Source organism: Achroia grisella, unplaced genomic scaffold (assembly GCF_030625045.1).
Source record: "Achroia grisella isolate CSIRO2021 unplaced genomic scaffold, CSIRO_AGI_Agris_v1 utg782, whole genome shotgun sequence".
NCBI classification, from domain to species: Eukaryota; Metazoa; Arthropoda; class Insecta; order Lepidoptera; family Pyralidae; genus Achroia; species Achroia grisella.
The window spans coordinates 5511675-5528785 of record NW_026713022.1 but is presented as its reverse complement, the minus strand read 5'-3'; the positions used below and the strand labels follow the sequence as shown (position 1 = coordinate 5528785).

The following is a 17111-nucleotide window of genomic DNA, read 5'->3' as shown; positions in this document are numbered from 1 at the left end:
GCACCGATAAAAGCATTGCACTCAAATTATAACTGAATAAATCTATAAATGTGTTTTTTTTTGCAAACAGATAAAGAGCTAGAACCCTGGTTCACAAAATAGTGAAATAAAAAAATAAATTCGACTGATTGTCAAATCCAATCATTCATTTTCATTCAATCAAACATAGAAATCAAAATACACAGTTTATTTAATTCAGAAATTAGAATTTATTTTCCTTATTCTAACCTCCTCTTATGGAGTTTTCTGTTGTGAAGTTTATAGAATATTAACCTGTCTAACACTAAAGCTAAACATGCCTGAAATAGAAGCAAAAAGGAAGGCAGACGACTATTCTGTCGTCCCGGCCAAGCGAACGCGCCATGAAATATCTGTTGTCGGAACTCGAGAGAAAGCCGTGGTTACCTCAGCAGTAAGTTTATATAAACTCTCTTTTTATATTATCACCCTCGTCACCCACCATCTCCCGCTGTTGGACATGAATCTCACATAAGTGGAGAATTTGGTGTCATAACCATACGAACTAGGCGTTTTGATATTATTTTTTGTGGATGATATTGGTACAGTGTGCCCTACTATGCTAGCGGTGGACACTGGCGGGGCACCAGTGGAAGGTACTTTAATGAGAATATACTTAGGGTTGCTAACCTATCATAGTGAATTTACTAGAAAGTTTCTAGCCGGTTAAGCATATGAAAATCGCACTCACATCTGATGAAGAGTTTTTGTTTTTCATCTAAAATAGCCATACAATACAATACAATCTTCCTCTCTTACTATAATGTTGAAGTTTATATGTAAGTTACTCTTTCATGCAATAGCTACTGAACAAATTTTGATGAATCTTTACCTCAGAATAACAAATATATAAATTTCATGTGAGTGAAACCACATGCACAACTAGCAATAAATAAAAGTATTTATGCTGTCATTTCAACTTATTTTACACTAAGAAGTCAAGAACTAGTTTACATTGTTAATTAGGACATTTTAACGAATTGTATTGTATTGTATGTTGGACTCCAGTCTCCGCAATTAGCCTCTGATTCGGGTCGTTGTGCGTGCAGAGCCAGACTACTAAAGTAGCCAGCCAAGCTCCTCCCAAAAGCGCAGAAGACTCCTGGTATCTTCACAGGCTTCACGGAGCGACCTCACCGTTCATTTTAATGAATAATTGTTCTTAATAATCATATCTTCAGGTGCCACGCACTTCCAATCTATATGCCCCCATCATGTTGCTGGAGGGGCACCAAGGGGAAATATTTTCAGCTAAATTCCACCCAGAGGGCAAACATTTAGCATCTGCGGGTTTTGATAGACAAATATGTGAGTATGGAAATCATTTTAAAATCTATTCAAAGACAAGGATGTAGGAGTAGTCGAAAATGATGAAATGTATATAACAAAATTAGTTGAAATAAATTAAATGATCAAAAACTTTAAAATCTAACGAATAATAATAACCTTAGATATACACACAGCGCCATCTTATCACAACCTAACCAAAGCTTATTTAGATGTTATTCAAATTCAAAATATCTCTATTCATGTAGATCTATTACAGACTTATGATATATCAAATCTACCGTCAGTTCGGAGTGATTTCTAGATGAGAAGAACTGACAAGAAACTTATCTTGTATTATTTTCAAATAAATGTTGTACATGTTTACAATAATACAGATGAATTTAAATTCAAATTTGGGGCTTATATTTTAATTTACAGTTGTATGGAATGTGTATGGACAATGTGAAAATGTGATGGTGATGTCGGGCCACACTGGGGCCATATTGGAACTGTGCTTCTCTCCTGACGGGTCACATCTGTACACCTGTGCAACGGACAACACAGTGGCCGTGTGGGACGTGCCAACTGGTGTTAGAATAAAAAAATTAAAAGGACATTCCAACTTCGTTAATTCAGTATCAGGTTTGTAATCTATACCTATAATAATCACATGTATATAACAATCATATAAATAAAATTACAGTGTCTGTTTGTAATATTGAAATAACCGTTTTTTACATGCATATGAATATAAATAAGGTATATACACCAAAAAAAATTAAAAAAAAAATTGTCTGTCTGTCTGTTTGTTCCGACTAATCTCTGAAATGGCTGTACCGATTTTGACGGGACTTTTATTGGCAGGTAGCTGTAGATGTAATAAGGAGTAACTTTCGCTACTTTTACTTTTTTGTTAAATTCCACATGGACTAAGTCACAGGTACAGCTTGTATTTAATATAATTAGGTGTTAGTTTGCGGAAGTCCATTTCACTACTCGATGGATATTTGTTTAATTCCGCCACAATTAACATGTGTGAGACTACGAATATTCAGTGTGAGACTATGAATATTCCGTGTGAAACTTTGACTACCATTACGACCTTCTCTAATGTCTAAGAGCTTGTGTTATGGGTACCTACTAAACAACTGAAATACATAGATATTTTTTTTTCTAATTTGTGAAGAAGTATACATACTTCTTAGCGAGCTGTTACTTAGCAACAAACATTATAAATACTATCATTATTCTATGTATAAAAATTATCTCAATAAAAAATAGTGTCTTTTAAGCTTTTTAATATATTTCTTATAAATAACAAAACATTCCACTGTGCTCAATCCTGATTTACTTAATATAATTACATACATAATATACATAGAGAACACCCCGACCCTTATAGGTATTTTTTTTATTTCGGAGTACTGTAATGCTGTTGGCCGCAGCTAGCCTTTACAGCTTCACCGGACGATAGAGGGCGAGTGCAGATGGCACTGCAAATCCGCGGAAGGGCTTATGGAGCGGCTGAAGGCCAACTCCCGCCTGACAGATACCTCGGCTCAGGCCGAGAAACACAAGCTATCTTCTTTTAATATCATTTTAAAATATCGGATTTTTCTACAATATTGATGTGAACCTTAACACAAACAATCATACTTATGAAAGAATGCGGATTCGATTTCTCACACGGTAAACATTACAAATGTTTACCGTGTGAGAAATCGAATCCGCGACCATCGGAATTGAAGCGGTGTGCTAAACCACTGAACTACTAAACCTGTCTATATGAATATGGAATAGTGAAACAATCTGTGTCAACGGTATTAAGGTAGCATCGCGAGAGGATGGTGATATAATGATAGTGGTGTGGAGGTAAAGGAGATTGTTAGTAATGTGGATTGATAACTCCATTGCTAGCAATGTACCATGTTAGGTTGACCTCCACGCGGTTCCCCCTAGAAACCATTGTGATACATTCCCGGTGAATTTGACACGATGTGCTAACTGACCTGACCTCATGCTCATCTTATCATCCTCCACTGGTGCCCCGCCAGCGTAAACCGTTAACGCAGGCGGGTGCACCATTCCATTATCAACCTTTAAAAAAATATATAGTGATGTACTAAACCGCTAGACCATCGAGACCGTCAAAAATTCAATAAAAAAAAATCCAGTTAATTTTTTTCTATTACTACTACTACTATTATTATTATTTCATTGAATTAGTGCTAATCGGTGGTTTGTATTCACACACTTAAACTTAAATTGTAAGTAAGAATAAATTATTTAAAAGAGCAACACACAAGTTTCTTGCCTGTTCTTCTTGTGATGAGACAGCATTCCGAATGAGCGGTAGATTAAAAAAGTAAATGTTATGACTATTCAAAACTGCTTCAATGTAATTTTATTTGAATAAATGATTTTCTATTCTATTCTATTTTTACAGGTGCAAGAAGAGGTCCAGAACTACTAGTTTCAGCTTCAGATGACAATACTATAAAACTATGGGATGCGAGGAAACGGAATCCAGTAGCTTCCTTCGATAGCTCATACCCCGTCACTTCAGTGCTGTTCAACGATACAGCAGAGAAGATTATATCAGGGGGCATTGATAATGTAATCAAAGTGTGGGACATTAGAAATAACCAGATAGCATATAAAATTAAAGGACATACAGACACAGTGACAGGTAAGATTCTGAAAGCCCTTTTTTTTAAATGAAATGAAATTTATTTGCGTATTATACAGTTAGATATTGCTTAATATGTTCAGGTAATAATATTATTGGCAACTGTTTAATTGCCCCAATTTACGTGTTTGCAAATTTTGAGTATATTAAAATTAATCTTATATATAAAATTCTCGTGTCACAGTTTTCGTTCCCATACTCCTCCGAAACGGCTTGACCGATTCTCATGAAATTTTGTGAGCGTATTGAGTAGGTCTGAGAGTAGTCCACCCCTAAATTTTATTTTAAGGCAAAACATTGTTTGCTGGGACAGCATCTATAATATTATAATTTAAAATTAATGTCTTATGCACTATTATGATTATATATTAATAGTAACAATTATACAATATAAAAAAAATGTCAACAATCATCAGATAAATATTCTCTGATGTTATAAAAACACTTGTCCAATAATCAATAATGTAATCGATTTTTTAATTTATATAAGGGTATTTTCCTCAAGTCCGGGGGTAATTTATTAAAAAAAGTTTTGCCATAAATGATACTTTTGGTAATGCGTCAAATTGCTCTTTGGTACCAATATTTTATTTTATTTATATGGCTAAAATAGCAGCTTAGGGCTTGCCTGATGGTAACTGGGAATAATAACACCATCAAAATTCACACAGCGCCATCTAGTCCCAAACTAAGTAGAGCTTGTACAATGTACAACTGGAATGTGAGTCATCCCAACACTATGTTATGGTAAGTGAATTGTTTTTAAAGAAATAAACATTTTTGCATTTTCATTTTCACTTACAAGGAGATCGCAGCCCCGGCTTAAGAAAATATATAAATATAAATAGTAATATATATTTTTTATTTTTCCCTTTTCTCTTTCTATCTGCCATCAGCTTTATGGCTATAATCAAATATATTGTTTTTTTTTTGGGATAGGTCCGTCCATTGACGTGAATCCCATTTATTTTATATTTTGGCCAGACATTCCCTCTTCAAGTGGAATACTTCATCCTTGGTATCTAGACGCTTTAGGGCTAATTTGTTCGCATGGTATTCAAATCTGTGCTTGTACGTCTCACACAGTCGACTTATTTAATGTAAATTTCATTTAATGTAATATAATAATCCTATATGTTCAGAAAAATCTTGACTTATTTCCAAAAAACAGCAATATTCATAATATTAATACTAGATTTAAAGACAAACTTGCTGTCCCCAAGTATCGTTTAGAAAAAGTTAATATGTCTTTTATGGGAATAGGTATAAAAATTTACAATAAGATACCAAAAGGATATGTTGGAATTACCCTTAAATAAATTCAAAACATCTGTTAAATCATATTTACTGAGCAAAGCCTATTACTCACTAAACGATTATTTGAATGACGAGTGCATGGCAGTTCAGAAAAAATAAAATTATAATGTAAAAATTTTACATTCATAAGCGGCTAAAATGTCCTACATGTATAAATTATTTTTGAATTTGAATTTGAATTTAATGTGAAACAATTTGGTTAATAAATAAATTTGTTTGTTTGTAATTCTTTATTGTACAAAATATTAATAGATACATATGTCTTATAAAAAAATAAATAGATGGTACAATGGCGGACTTATCCCAAAAGAGGGATTTCTTCCAGTCAACCTTTGAGTGACTGAAAGGAATTGTGGAGTGGTGGATACAAGTACAATAAGAAAATACGCGTCGAAAAGCAATATATATATAAATATATAGTACAAGAAATAATAGTAAATCTAATAAAAATTTTAATAGAAGCATAAATAATAACAACAAAATAAAATATTATAAATAATTGGAGTATTAAAAGAGCGCAGACTCGGATAAACTTATTATCATTCAAAGTATCTTTATTCATGTAGTTCTATTACAGACTTTTATGTATATTATTATTATTATATATATCTTATATATATTATTATTATTCTTTCTATTTCTAACACAGGACTGGCACTATCGTATGATGGTTCATACCTTCTGTCAAACTCTATGGATAACACGCTGCGGATCTGGGATGTGAGACCGTTCGCGCCGTCGGAGCGCTGCGTGAAGCTGATGTCGGGTCACCAGCACAACTTTGAGAAGAACCTCCTACGGTGCGCGTGGTCCCCGGATGGCTCCAAGGTATTATATATACATATAAATACAATTTTAGTGTGGTCTTAACCACATGAAAAAGTATTCTATCTATGGTAGTATCCCCATTTCTAACAATCCATTTCCCCACAATATTTTTAATGTATATTGGAATGTACACCCATCTGCGCTAATCGTTTACGCTGGCGGGGCACCAGTGGAGGATGATAAGATAAGCATGAAGTCAGGTCAGCTAGCCCATCTTTGCAAATGGCAATTTACCATGATGATTTCCAGGAGAACTGCGTATAAGTCAACCTGACATGGTACACTGTTAGGTATGGGGTTGTTAGTGGCCTCGGTTTAGCACACCGCCTTACTTCCGAAGGTCGCGGGTTCGACTCTTCGCACGGCACATACATTTGTATTAAACACACACAGTAGGGTGTAACTTGTATATTTAACTGTTACATCTTGAATACTCTAGTTCATAATTACATAAACTATATATATGAGGTACTGCGTGACCTACGTGTCGTTATACAAAACGTACACTCGCACAATCTTTTACTGAACGTGCTGATTTGCATCACTATACCACAATGTATGTATTTACAAAAAACATAGTTGTCTTATCTATATGAGTTGTCTAGTACCTATAACCCAAGTTCTGCTTACCTTGGGGCTAAATGACGTTGTGTTAATTGTCCAGGGTAATTATTATTATTATTATTATTATTATTATTGTATAATGAGACTTAAATAACATGTAAGTGAACAATAAATTTACTAATCCCCCTATTGGGGAATAATAACTGTCCCTAACTATGTGATATGGATGTGTCCGTGCAGGTGTCTGCAGGGTCCGCGGATCGGTTCCTGTACGTGTGGGACACGACGTCGCGACGCGCCGTGTACAGGCTGCCCGGACACAACGGTTCACTCAACGACGTACACTTCCATCCCACGGAGCCCATCCTGCTCTCCGCCTCCAGCGACAAGCAGATATACCTCGGAGAAATAGAACATTAACACCCTGTATTTAGTAATTTAATATCCATCCTACTCTCTGCCTTCAGTGACAAGCAGATATACCTCGGAAAAATAGAACATTAATCCTATATTTAGTACCCATGCTGTTTTCCGCCTCCAGCGATAAGCAGATATACATCGAAGAAATAGAACACTTAACATCCTGTATATAATACCCATCCTACTGTCCGCCTCCAGAGACAAGCAGATATACCTCGGAGAAATACAATATTAACAGCCTGTATCTATACCATGTGCGCTGTAGCATGGTGCAGGTGACAGTTTCGTTCCGGACGTTACATCGGAGAAATAGAACATTAACAACACCCTGTATGTGATACTATAGGCTGTTTTTTATAACACTGCTGTAGGTCTATTATAGACCTATGATATGTCAAATCTACTATACGAGTTGCTAACCGTCCTGGTTTCCCAGAACTTGTATTTTTGTAGTATTCTTGGAGGTACAGAATTAAGCATAATTCTACCTTCTTAAAATCAAGAACTTCGGTTATAACATTAAAATTAAAATAAAAAACATTATTTTATACAAATGCTTTTATTAAAAAATATGACTATTTTAAGTCAATGAATTTCATTTCCCCTATTATCAGTACACATTTACCTATTGCAGATCTATTACTGCGTCCTTTTTTTAGCTGAATTGACCTAGTTTTTTTATGAGAGGTTGGCAGCCCTAGTAACCGCCCCTCCGATCGATCCCCCGTCCAATTCACGGGGATCGAAATTATGACGGCCTGAGCCGAGGTTCGAACCCCTAGCGGTACCCTTAGACTAAAGTAGTATCCGTCACGCAGGAGTTGGCCTTCAGCCGCTCCATAAGTCCTTCCTTGGTTTGGAGTGCCATCTGCACTCGCCCCCTATCGTCCGGTGAAGCTGTAAAGGCCAGCTGCAACAGCATTAGAGTAGTCCGGGAAAAAACCATAGTAAACATGTTATCAGGTTTTTTTCCGGAGTTTTCTTTAGTCTATGTGTTGACACACATAGATTAAAGAAAACTAGTAAATTTAGTACAAATTTACAAACGCCACTTACAATTCTACTGATTCATTTATTGATCAAAAAAAGAAGACTGTATAAATGCTTTGTCATTTTATCACCATCATTATTGTAAAATAATATTGTAAGTAAATAAATAAGGTATTTTTTACAAAAAGCATTTTTTTATTACACTCTTGAACCCTTATTGGGAAAAGAATTGTTAATAAAGTTATCTATGGCACCATTGCTAGAATTTTCCCCATAAAGGCTACCTCCTTTTCCCCTATAAAAAAAATATAGATTAACCACAAACCCGGTGATTTGACCACAATGGATGCGACCTGTCTTTGTCCTCATTATCCGACTCCAACAAAGGAGTAGGTTTAGAGAATGCATTTATATTTTTTTTTAATATTTATTACTTCATGACTCCGTCGTTTAGGAACCGAATTGATACAGCTTTCTTTTTTTTTATTTGAATGAGTATGTTGTCAGTCATGTCACCAATGGTTAATTGTAGTTTTTGGTGTGTTTTGTTAAAATTTTATTTCTATCATCTTTTTGACGGTCTTGGTGATGGTGACCATCGGAAGTAAGGCGGTGCGCTAACCGCATTGCTTCCGATATCACCAGTTCGATTCTCGCACGGTACAAACATTTGTATTGATTAGAGAATTCTTCCTAAAACCAATTTTTATTTTGTGGATGATAATGGAATGGTGGACCCGCCTGCGCTAACGGACGACGCTGGCGGGGCACCAGTGCAGGATGATAAGATGAGCAGGAGGTCAGGTCAGTTAGCCCATCGTCACAAATTCACCAGGAATTTAACACGATGGTTTCTAGGGGGAACCGCGTGGAGGTCGACCTGACAAGGTACATTGCTAGCAATGGTTATCAAGCCACGTTACTAACAATCCTCTTTCCCCCCTAAAACCTATTACAGTTTGTTAAAGTGAACAATATTATTTTTTAATGTTATAAATTATGGACAAAAGAATTTAGAGAGGCTAAGGTGAAGCAAAAGATTGAGAAACACTGCTCTATATTCTATATTTTATTTACATTATGTACATATATAAAACAACGTCTACGACGGCCTTGGTGGTCTAGAGGTTTACCACACCGCTTTACGTCCGATGGTCGCGGGTTCGATTCCTCGCACGGTTCAAACATTAATATTCATGAGTATGATTGTTTGTATCGGTTTCGGTGTTTCAATGTATACTATGTATGTACATTATTTACAAAAAAAGCATCTATGTATTTACATCAGTAGTCTAGTGCCTATAACACAAGCTCAACTTAACTTGGGACTAGATGGCACTAATTATTATAAGTTTAGAATACAATTACTCTTTGAAAGACTAAAAACGTGTAACAAAACGCTATTTATATAAATATACACTTACTACTAATACTGAATAAGGTATTTAATAATTTACTACAACTAACCTACAAAACTATCTGAAGCATAGTGCTTTCGGTGGGGGTACTTCAGGAATAAGCCCTAACTTAAACTCATTACTTTTGAAGTCTTCCATATCCTCTTGGGAAATGTCATCCATGGTACTATAAACTCCCGCTTCATTGGTGTTTGCTGGTTGCTCAAATACATTGATCGCATTTGGTTGCACTGGAAATACACTCTTCTGTATTGCAAATACACTTTGATTTTGGGAAGACGCCGTTTGCGACCCGAATGACTGAGAAGCGTTCCCAAAAACATTCTGAGGAGTTTGTGCGGGTTGATTACCTCCAAAAATACTTTGACTGGCTTGTGCGAAAATCGATTTTGCACCACCGCTATCTTGGACCGGGGAACCAAACACGTTACTACTTTGATTTTGACCAAAACTTTGCGTTTGACTCTGGCCAAAAGTATTTTGACTTTGACCAAAATTTGTTTGACTCGAACCGAAAGCGTTTTGAGTGGCTTGCGCAAATATTGACTTTGCACCGGAGTTGTCTGTGCTTTGGGAAGCGAAAATGCTTGTTTGCTGTTGACCGAAAACTGATGTGTTAGGAGCAGAACTGTTGGCACCGAACACTGAGGTGCTTTGTGCAGCGCTACGGAACACAGATGCAGCATTTGTAGTGGGTCCAGAAGTTGTGTCTGTGAATGGTGAACTAACTGTTTCACCTTTGTTTATCCTCCTTAATATATCAATAATGGATGGTGATGGGTAAAGTAATTGTACGTATTTATTTCGTGTCTCTTTGTACAGATTGTTCATGAAATTAATCTGAAAAAAAAAGAGATTTTAGAACTGGTATGTACACTATAGAGGCAAAAGAGTAGGAAGGCAGAAAAAGATGGGCTGATGATATAAAAAATAAAAAGACTGGATGCAAACTGTCATAGAAAGGTTTGGCAGAAGATGGAAGAGGCTTTTACCCGGGGGGGCCACATAACAAGAAAAAATAAATAAACCAAAAATATTATAATTAGATATTAGAAAAATATATGTTACTAGTTGTATTCGCGACTTCGAATATTATCCGATAGCACTACGAATGAGTGCATAACGGTTTCTATGGTGATTATCGCATGCCTCCTACTTGTTACAGTGTATATATTTATATATACTGTAACAAGTAGGAGGCATGCGCTGCTGATGCATGCATATTATAGCTGTTCCCACGACTTCGTCTGCGTGGAAATTAACTTTATTTTTCTAAAATAAAAGTGGCCTAAGTTACTCCTTATTACATCAGCTACCAGCCAAAAAAGTCCGACAAAATTGGCACAGCCATTTCAGAGATTAGCCAGACAGACAGACAAAAATGGTAAAAAATGTTATTTTGGTATAGATGTATAGATATTAGACGTATCAAATAGATCATAGCAGGAAAGACACAAGATATCAATGTTTAAGGCTGCAGATTCCAAGATTCCATTTAGAACATTATGACAATATGCATTTACAAAAAAAATATTTTTGTGTTATAAAAGAATACAAGACTTGTCAGCTCTTCTCATCTCTAACATCAAGTTCTATTTGACTGTAGATTTGATGTGTGTTATGATATGATCCTACATGAGCAAAGATATTTTGAATTTGAATAACTGGTAACCCAATTATATTCTTACTAGCTATAATTATACTGCAAATGCGAATAAAAAAATACACTTGATCTTGTATGTCTGTTTGTTGCCTTTTCAATAATAAATTACTTAATAGATCTTAATTAAATTTGATGTGAAGAAAGATTACACCAGAAGATATACATAGATTGTTTTTTATCGCACAAAATCAGTAGAAGTTAACTAGAAGTTAGTAGTCAGTTAATAGTTATAAATAAAATTGACAGCCTTGTAGTCTAGCGCTTTAGCACACTGCCGTACTTTCCAATGGTCACAGATTCATATCTGTGCACAGTACAATCTTACGTATTCATAAGTATGACTGTTTTTATTGGTCTGTCTTCTATGTATATTATGCAAGCCTTTACAAAAAAAATATTTTATTGTTAGATCACTTGACTAGTACTCATAACACAAGCTCTATTTAGCTTGGGACTAGATGGCGCTGTGTAAATTGTCCTGAGTTATGATACATCATCATCATCCTTTAGCCATATGCTTGTTTAAGGCCTCCCCAAAGGTCTGTACAACTATTGGTCCTGCGCTGCTCGCATCCTTCCAGTGATCTTCAGATCAGTCCAGATCGCTGGAAGGGTTATGATTATTATTATTATAAAAAAGTGAAAGATACTTACAGCTAAGTCTAAGCTGTTGTTTGCCTTCGCCTCATAAATAAATAGCCTTGCCTCTTCCGGTGATAGGTCAGTTATGCCCGGGAACATAGGTTTGTCCTTAAAAGGTGTATAACTGGATAGAATCCACTGAGAACCCTTCAGTGCAGACTGTATGTCAGATTGTACTTGAGTTACGAGTTGCTCATCAGTTATACCGCTACTGGTTTGTGAAGCTGGAGGGTTGGCTAAAAGCAATGGCAAAAGGTTATTTGGTGAAAGGCATAAACTCAAAATAATGATAAGGACAATAAGTATATACTAGATTTAAAGACAAACTTGCTGGCCCCAAGTATTGTTTAGAAAAAGTTAATAGGTCTTTTATGGGAATAGGTATAGAAATTTACCAAAGGACATGTTGGAATTACCCTTAAATAAATTCAAAACATCTGTTAAATCATATTTACTGAGCAAAGCCTATTACGAACTAAATGATGATGAGCTAAAAAGACTAAACTTGAATGACAGTGTGCATGGCAATAGTTGTTCATGCACTGGATTTTCATTTAATGTTAGACATAGACACCTATATAAATATACATTGTAAATAAACTGGCTTTAAAAAAAAGTAATTCAATTGAGTTTCTTGTTAGTTCTTAATTGGATCTATATACCAAACTGGACGGTAGGGAAAAAATTAAAAATATAATGTAAAATGGGATGTTCATAAGCGGATAAAATGTCCTACATGAATAAATTATTTTTGAATTTTTGCACACAACAGGTGCTACTGAGTCTTCTTTGTCAGGGCTAAGACCTGGAATTAATAAGTATGTCCACTATGGTCTAGCAGTTCATTAGTTATTAGCAGTTCGTTAAGTAACCAAACATTGTTTTGCTTTAAATAAAAAAAAAAATTAGGGGTGGACTGCCCCTAACATTTAGGGGGATGAAAAATAGATGTTAGCCGATTCTCAGACCTACTCAATACGCTCACAAATTTCATGAGAATCGGTCAAGCCGTTTCGGAGGAGTATGGGAACGAAAACTGTGACACGAGAATTTTATATATAAGATTATGTATCTAAAAAATACTTAGTATGAGGACTTTTGAATAGTTATATTTTTTTTACTCTACCACAAATTCAAAACGCAGATTACCACAAAAAGAATGAGCAAAAACCTTGTGGGTTGTCTTAAATAAAGAAATAAATTCTAAAGATATTAAATTTTAATTAAATAAAATTAATATAATTATATAATATATATAAAATTAATTAATTAATTTTATATAATATATATAAATATATAAAATTAATTAAAGTTGGGTAAAAAAAAATTTACCATGATACGAATATTTTGATCCGTAGACGTGTTCAAATCTACAATTTTGACCGTAACGGCAATAACCTTGTTGGAAAAATTTACACACAACCATTATAATTCTTCTTTCTTTGTCAGTCAAATAGGCAGTATAATTAATACAGGCATGAATTGATAAGATTAATTAATTTTTATCTCCAGTATTTTCTAGTGATATAACTAAAATTTTGTTTTGATAGGTATATATGCATATCGCCACCACATGCATACTAAATTCGAGTTTCTAAATAAATGGTTACTCTGTGACATTGTGTGTCATGACTTTAACAATCAAGATAAAATAAATCATTTCCGAACTTCAAAAAATAGCATTTCAAGGGGAAATACCGAAACACTTAAATATCCATGTAACACAAATACTCAAATGCGTATAAAATTCAACTGCGCAGTTCTTTTATTAACGCCGCCGCGCCGTCGTAGTTAAATATTACTTATTACTTACACTAGTTTCCAAAATATTTATTCCATTGGATACTTTTTTCGTGGTGACATTTACCAATTCGTATTTTATAATTTTTTATTTAATTAGATGATTATCTGTAGTTTTTAGAAGTGCTATTTATGTGTAATTTGTTAGTAGTGTAATACTGAAGGTCTTCAATATGTGGAATCGTAAGTATAATAATAATAACAATTTTTGGAATAATAATTTAATTATAACTATAATCTGTATCAGTTGTTTAACACTTAAGCATAAACTTCGTTTAGGTTGGCACTATATAGATAGTGCAGAGTGAATCTCCTTAAGTATATGTTGTTGTTATTTGTAGTTCCGATTTCGTTCATAGTTTCTACCATAGATAAGATAATACTACATAATTTCTACTGTATTTAATCGAAACCGAAACCGAATTCCAAAGTTCAGTCGAACACTGACTATATACTTATACCAAAAGCCGATCGCCGGTAAAACTTCTTTCGTAGTTATAAAGTTCTATTTTTCGAACACTTGTACAATAATGTCAAATCTGAGTAATAGAACATTAATTATAAGATTATATTTATGTTTAAAAAACAAAAGGCTAGTTCAATAGAAAATCAATTTTTAAAATATCATAAATTTGAATAGGAATAGAAAATTTTATTAAGATGACAAAAATTCTTTTACTGTATTATTACTAATAGGATTTCTTTTTATTACTTTATTTTCTTTTAAGGTTGGCAAACTTGACTATCACACTATAACGGTGAGCAGTCTATGGCTCTATTTGTCGTTCTCTGTGGTCGTAACAATAAATAAAAATAAGTTACAGTAAATAACTGAAACTTTTACTTTGTTCTTAAACATGAAAATAATTTTTTTAAATTGTTACGTAAAATTCTTTCATTCAAGCAATTACTAAGGCAGTGTATAAAAAACAATACATTTAGTAAAGGAAATTGTAAACGTGAGTATTATTGCAATTAAAAAAGATATACATTTTTCATGATTCATATCAATACAGGGCGTATTGATAATGATAATGCTTGATTGCCTGTAATATTCTAACTTTGATAAAGTATATATTGCACAAAATATTCGCTTTAAGTGATAGTTTCCCCGACTTTCGGTCAGCCGTTACCTATTCGTATAGTTAAGTTTTTATATTCAATTCTGATTAAATATAATATTTTGTGTAATTTAAAATACATAATCTGTGAAGGTCTTCTGACAGACTAACTTTTTTTTTGGTTCGGTTTTTCCCATCTCAGTGAAAGGCAAAAGGACTCGGCCCATACAGCCAAACAGACATAAAAATATAAGTAACCAGGTAAATTTACTTTAACCAGGTAAATTTACTTTTATTTCCCTTTTAAATATGGAACATACGATTATTTTTAGTCTAATAAAGTTTACATATTTTTTTTTGTTATATATGAAAATGATAGAATCTCAAACAAGCTGTTGTCCCACATAAGTGGCAAATAAATGAATAGCATCATCACATCAATATCACTTTGTCTGTGATTACACTGCCTTATCTTAGTAAAATTCATATTACAAAGAAAGATGGCATATATGTGGCAGAAATAAATGAGAGAGTTACTCAAACAGGTTATATGTTGCCGACTAAATGTTTGTGTTTAGTGTTGCCAAATATTCAGCACTTTTTCTGAGATCCTCACAACACATTACTACCATATTTTGGTGTGTAGGGAGAGAAACATGAGCATTGAAGGTGAAGGGGTCCATTAAACCTATAACCCGGTCACAAGTCTGGTCAGGAACAGCTGGTAGTTCTTCGCTCAGCCACACATTGTACCTGGCACCTGCATATTTAATCCATGTCATCATCATCATCATCATCGCAGCCCGGAAGACGTCCACTGCTGGACATAGGCCTCCCCCAAAGATCTCCACGACAATCAGTCCTGCGCTGCTCGCATCCAATGCCTTCCAGCGATCTTGACCAGATCGTCGGTCCACCTTGCTGGATGTAATACAAACAAATTTGTCTCTCATAGCATCTCTAGTGTAATAGCTTTAATATTTAACACATTAAAAACTGCATGCCCACAGTAGGTCATTTCGCAACTAATGTGAATTTACATTTTGAGACTTGGAAGTCATCCATGGGCAGTTTAATTGAAATAAATCTGGGGGTTAAATAATGTCTACCTCAAATTAATGTACACTAAAACATATTTAAAAAATAATACACATAATTAACAATATATAGTATCAAATATAAGGCCTGCCTTGCTATTGACCCAAACGAATTAGCTCAGAAACTTCTAGTTAACAACCCAGCAAAAAGATCAAAAAGTTCAAATATTCTTGAGCTGGATGAAAGATTTCTAGCTTGCTGAAACATGGCGACCTTGTCAAAGGATAGAGATCCTCCCACGCCTACTACCAACAACTCACCTGCTTAAAGTACCAGTACAGATTGCAGATACCTATCTACCAAAAAAAAAATTAACAATAAAAATAATGCCCAGTATCTATGTGAGAAATAAGATGTTTCAATGCAATCTACATGTTAATACATTAATCACCATGTCAGTCAAATGTGTCTGACGCTAAGAAGTTCTACCTTGCCATGTCAGACATATATCTGACGTACGCGATTTGGTAGAAGGCGCTGTGATCAAAACAACAGGTTCATACTTGTATCTTGTTTGGATTCATCAGACATATAAGACTGACACTGCGTGTCGAGAAAAAAGTTTTAATATACTTGGTTGGTCATGTCAGTCATATTATTTATTTATTTTTATTTATACCTTCTGTGCTGACAATCATCAGCTTGTCCCAAGACATAGGCCTCCTCCAAAAGTCCTCCTGTCAGTCATATATATGTCACATCAAAAATAGTACCAGCAACAATACCAGCTACTTCCATTTGACCGCATTCAGAACCCAGCAGCCAGAAGCATTGGTAGTCAACGTCTATGTGACAGACTTGACCCATTGGCTTTGCGGCGAGATATTGCATCTCTGTGCATTTTCTACCGCATATATCACGGGGAGTGAGAAATTGTTCAGATTAATACCAGCTGCTGGGGGGAAGGGGATTGTTAGTAATGTGGATTGATAACCCCATTGCTAGCAATGTACCATGTCAGGTCGACCTCCACGCGGTTCCCCCTGGAAACCATCATGTTAAATTCCTGGTGAATTTGCATGATGGGCTAACTGACCTGACCTCATGTTCATCTTATCATCCTCCACTGGTGCCCCGCCAGCGTAAACCGTTAGCGCAGGCGGGTGCACCATTCCATTATCAACCCTCAAAAAAAAAATACCAGCTGCTAGGGGGGGAAGGGGATTGTTAGTAACGTGGATTGATAACCCCATTGCTAGCAATGTACCTTGTCAGGTCGACCTCCACGCGGTTACCCCTGGAAACCATCGTGTTAAATTCCTGGTGAATTTGTCACGATGGGCTAACTGACCTGACATCATGCTCATCTTATCATCCTCCACTGGTGCCCCGCC

At 35.0% G+C, this 17111-nt stretch overlaps 2 protein-coding genes across 2 annotated transcripts; one reads left to right on the top strand and one right to left on the bottom strand.

Annotated features, from left to right (window-relative positions):
• The first annotated feature begins 176 nt into the window (after positions 1–176).
• Positions 177–7388, top strand: LOC131851272 (U5 small nuclear ribonucleoprotein 40 kDa protein). Its single transcript, XM_059201750.1, has 6 exons — positions 177–412; positions 1200–1326; positions 1726–1929; positions 3734–3976; positions 5943–6121; positions 6926–7388. Exons 1-6 carry the CDS (start codon positions 296–298, stop codon positions 7103–7105), a joined length of 1050 nt encoding a protein of 349 aa, XP_059057733.1. The 5' UTR covers positions 177–295; the 3' UTR covers positions 7106–7388.
• Positions 7389–9199: 1811 nt separating this feature from the next.
• Positions 9200–13382, bottom strand: LOC131851289 (nucleoporin NUP42-like). Its single transcript, XM_059201772.1, has 3 exons — positions 13151–13382; positions 11831–12054; positions 9200–10353 (listed from the first exon to the last, which is right to left on the bottom strand). The coding sequence occupies exons 1-3, from the start codon at positions 13242–13244 to the stop codon at positions 9571–9573; spliced, it is 1101 nt and encodes a 366-aa protein (XP_059057755.1). The 5' UTR covers positions 13245–13382; the 3' UTR covers positions 9200–9570.
• Between the last annotated feature and the right edge of the window lie 3729 nt (positions 13383–17111).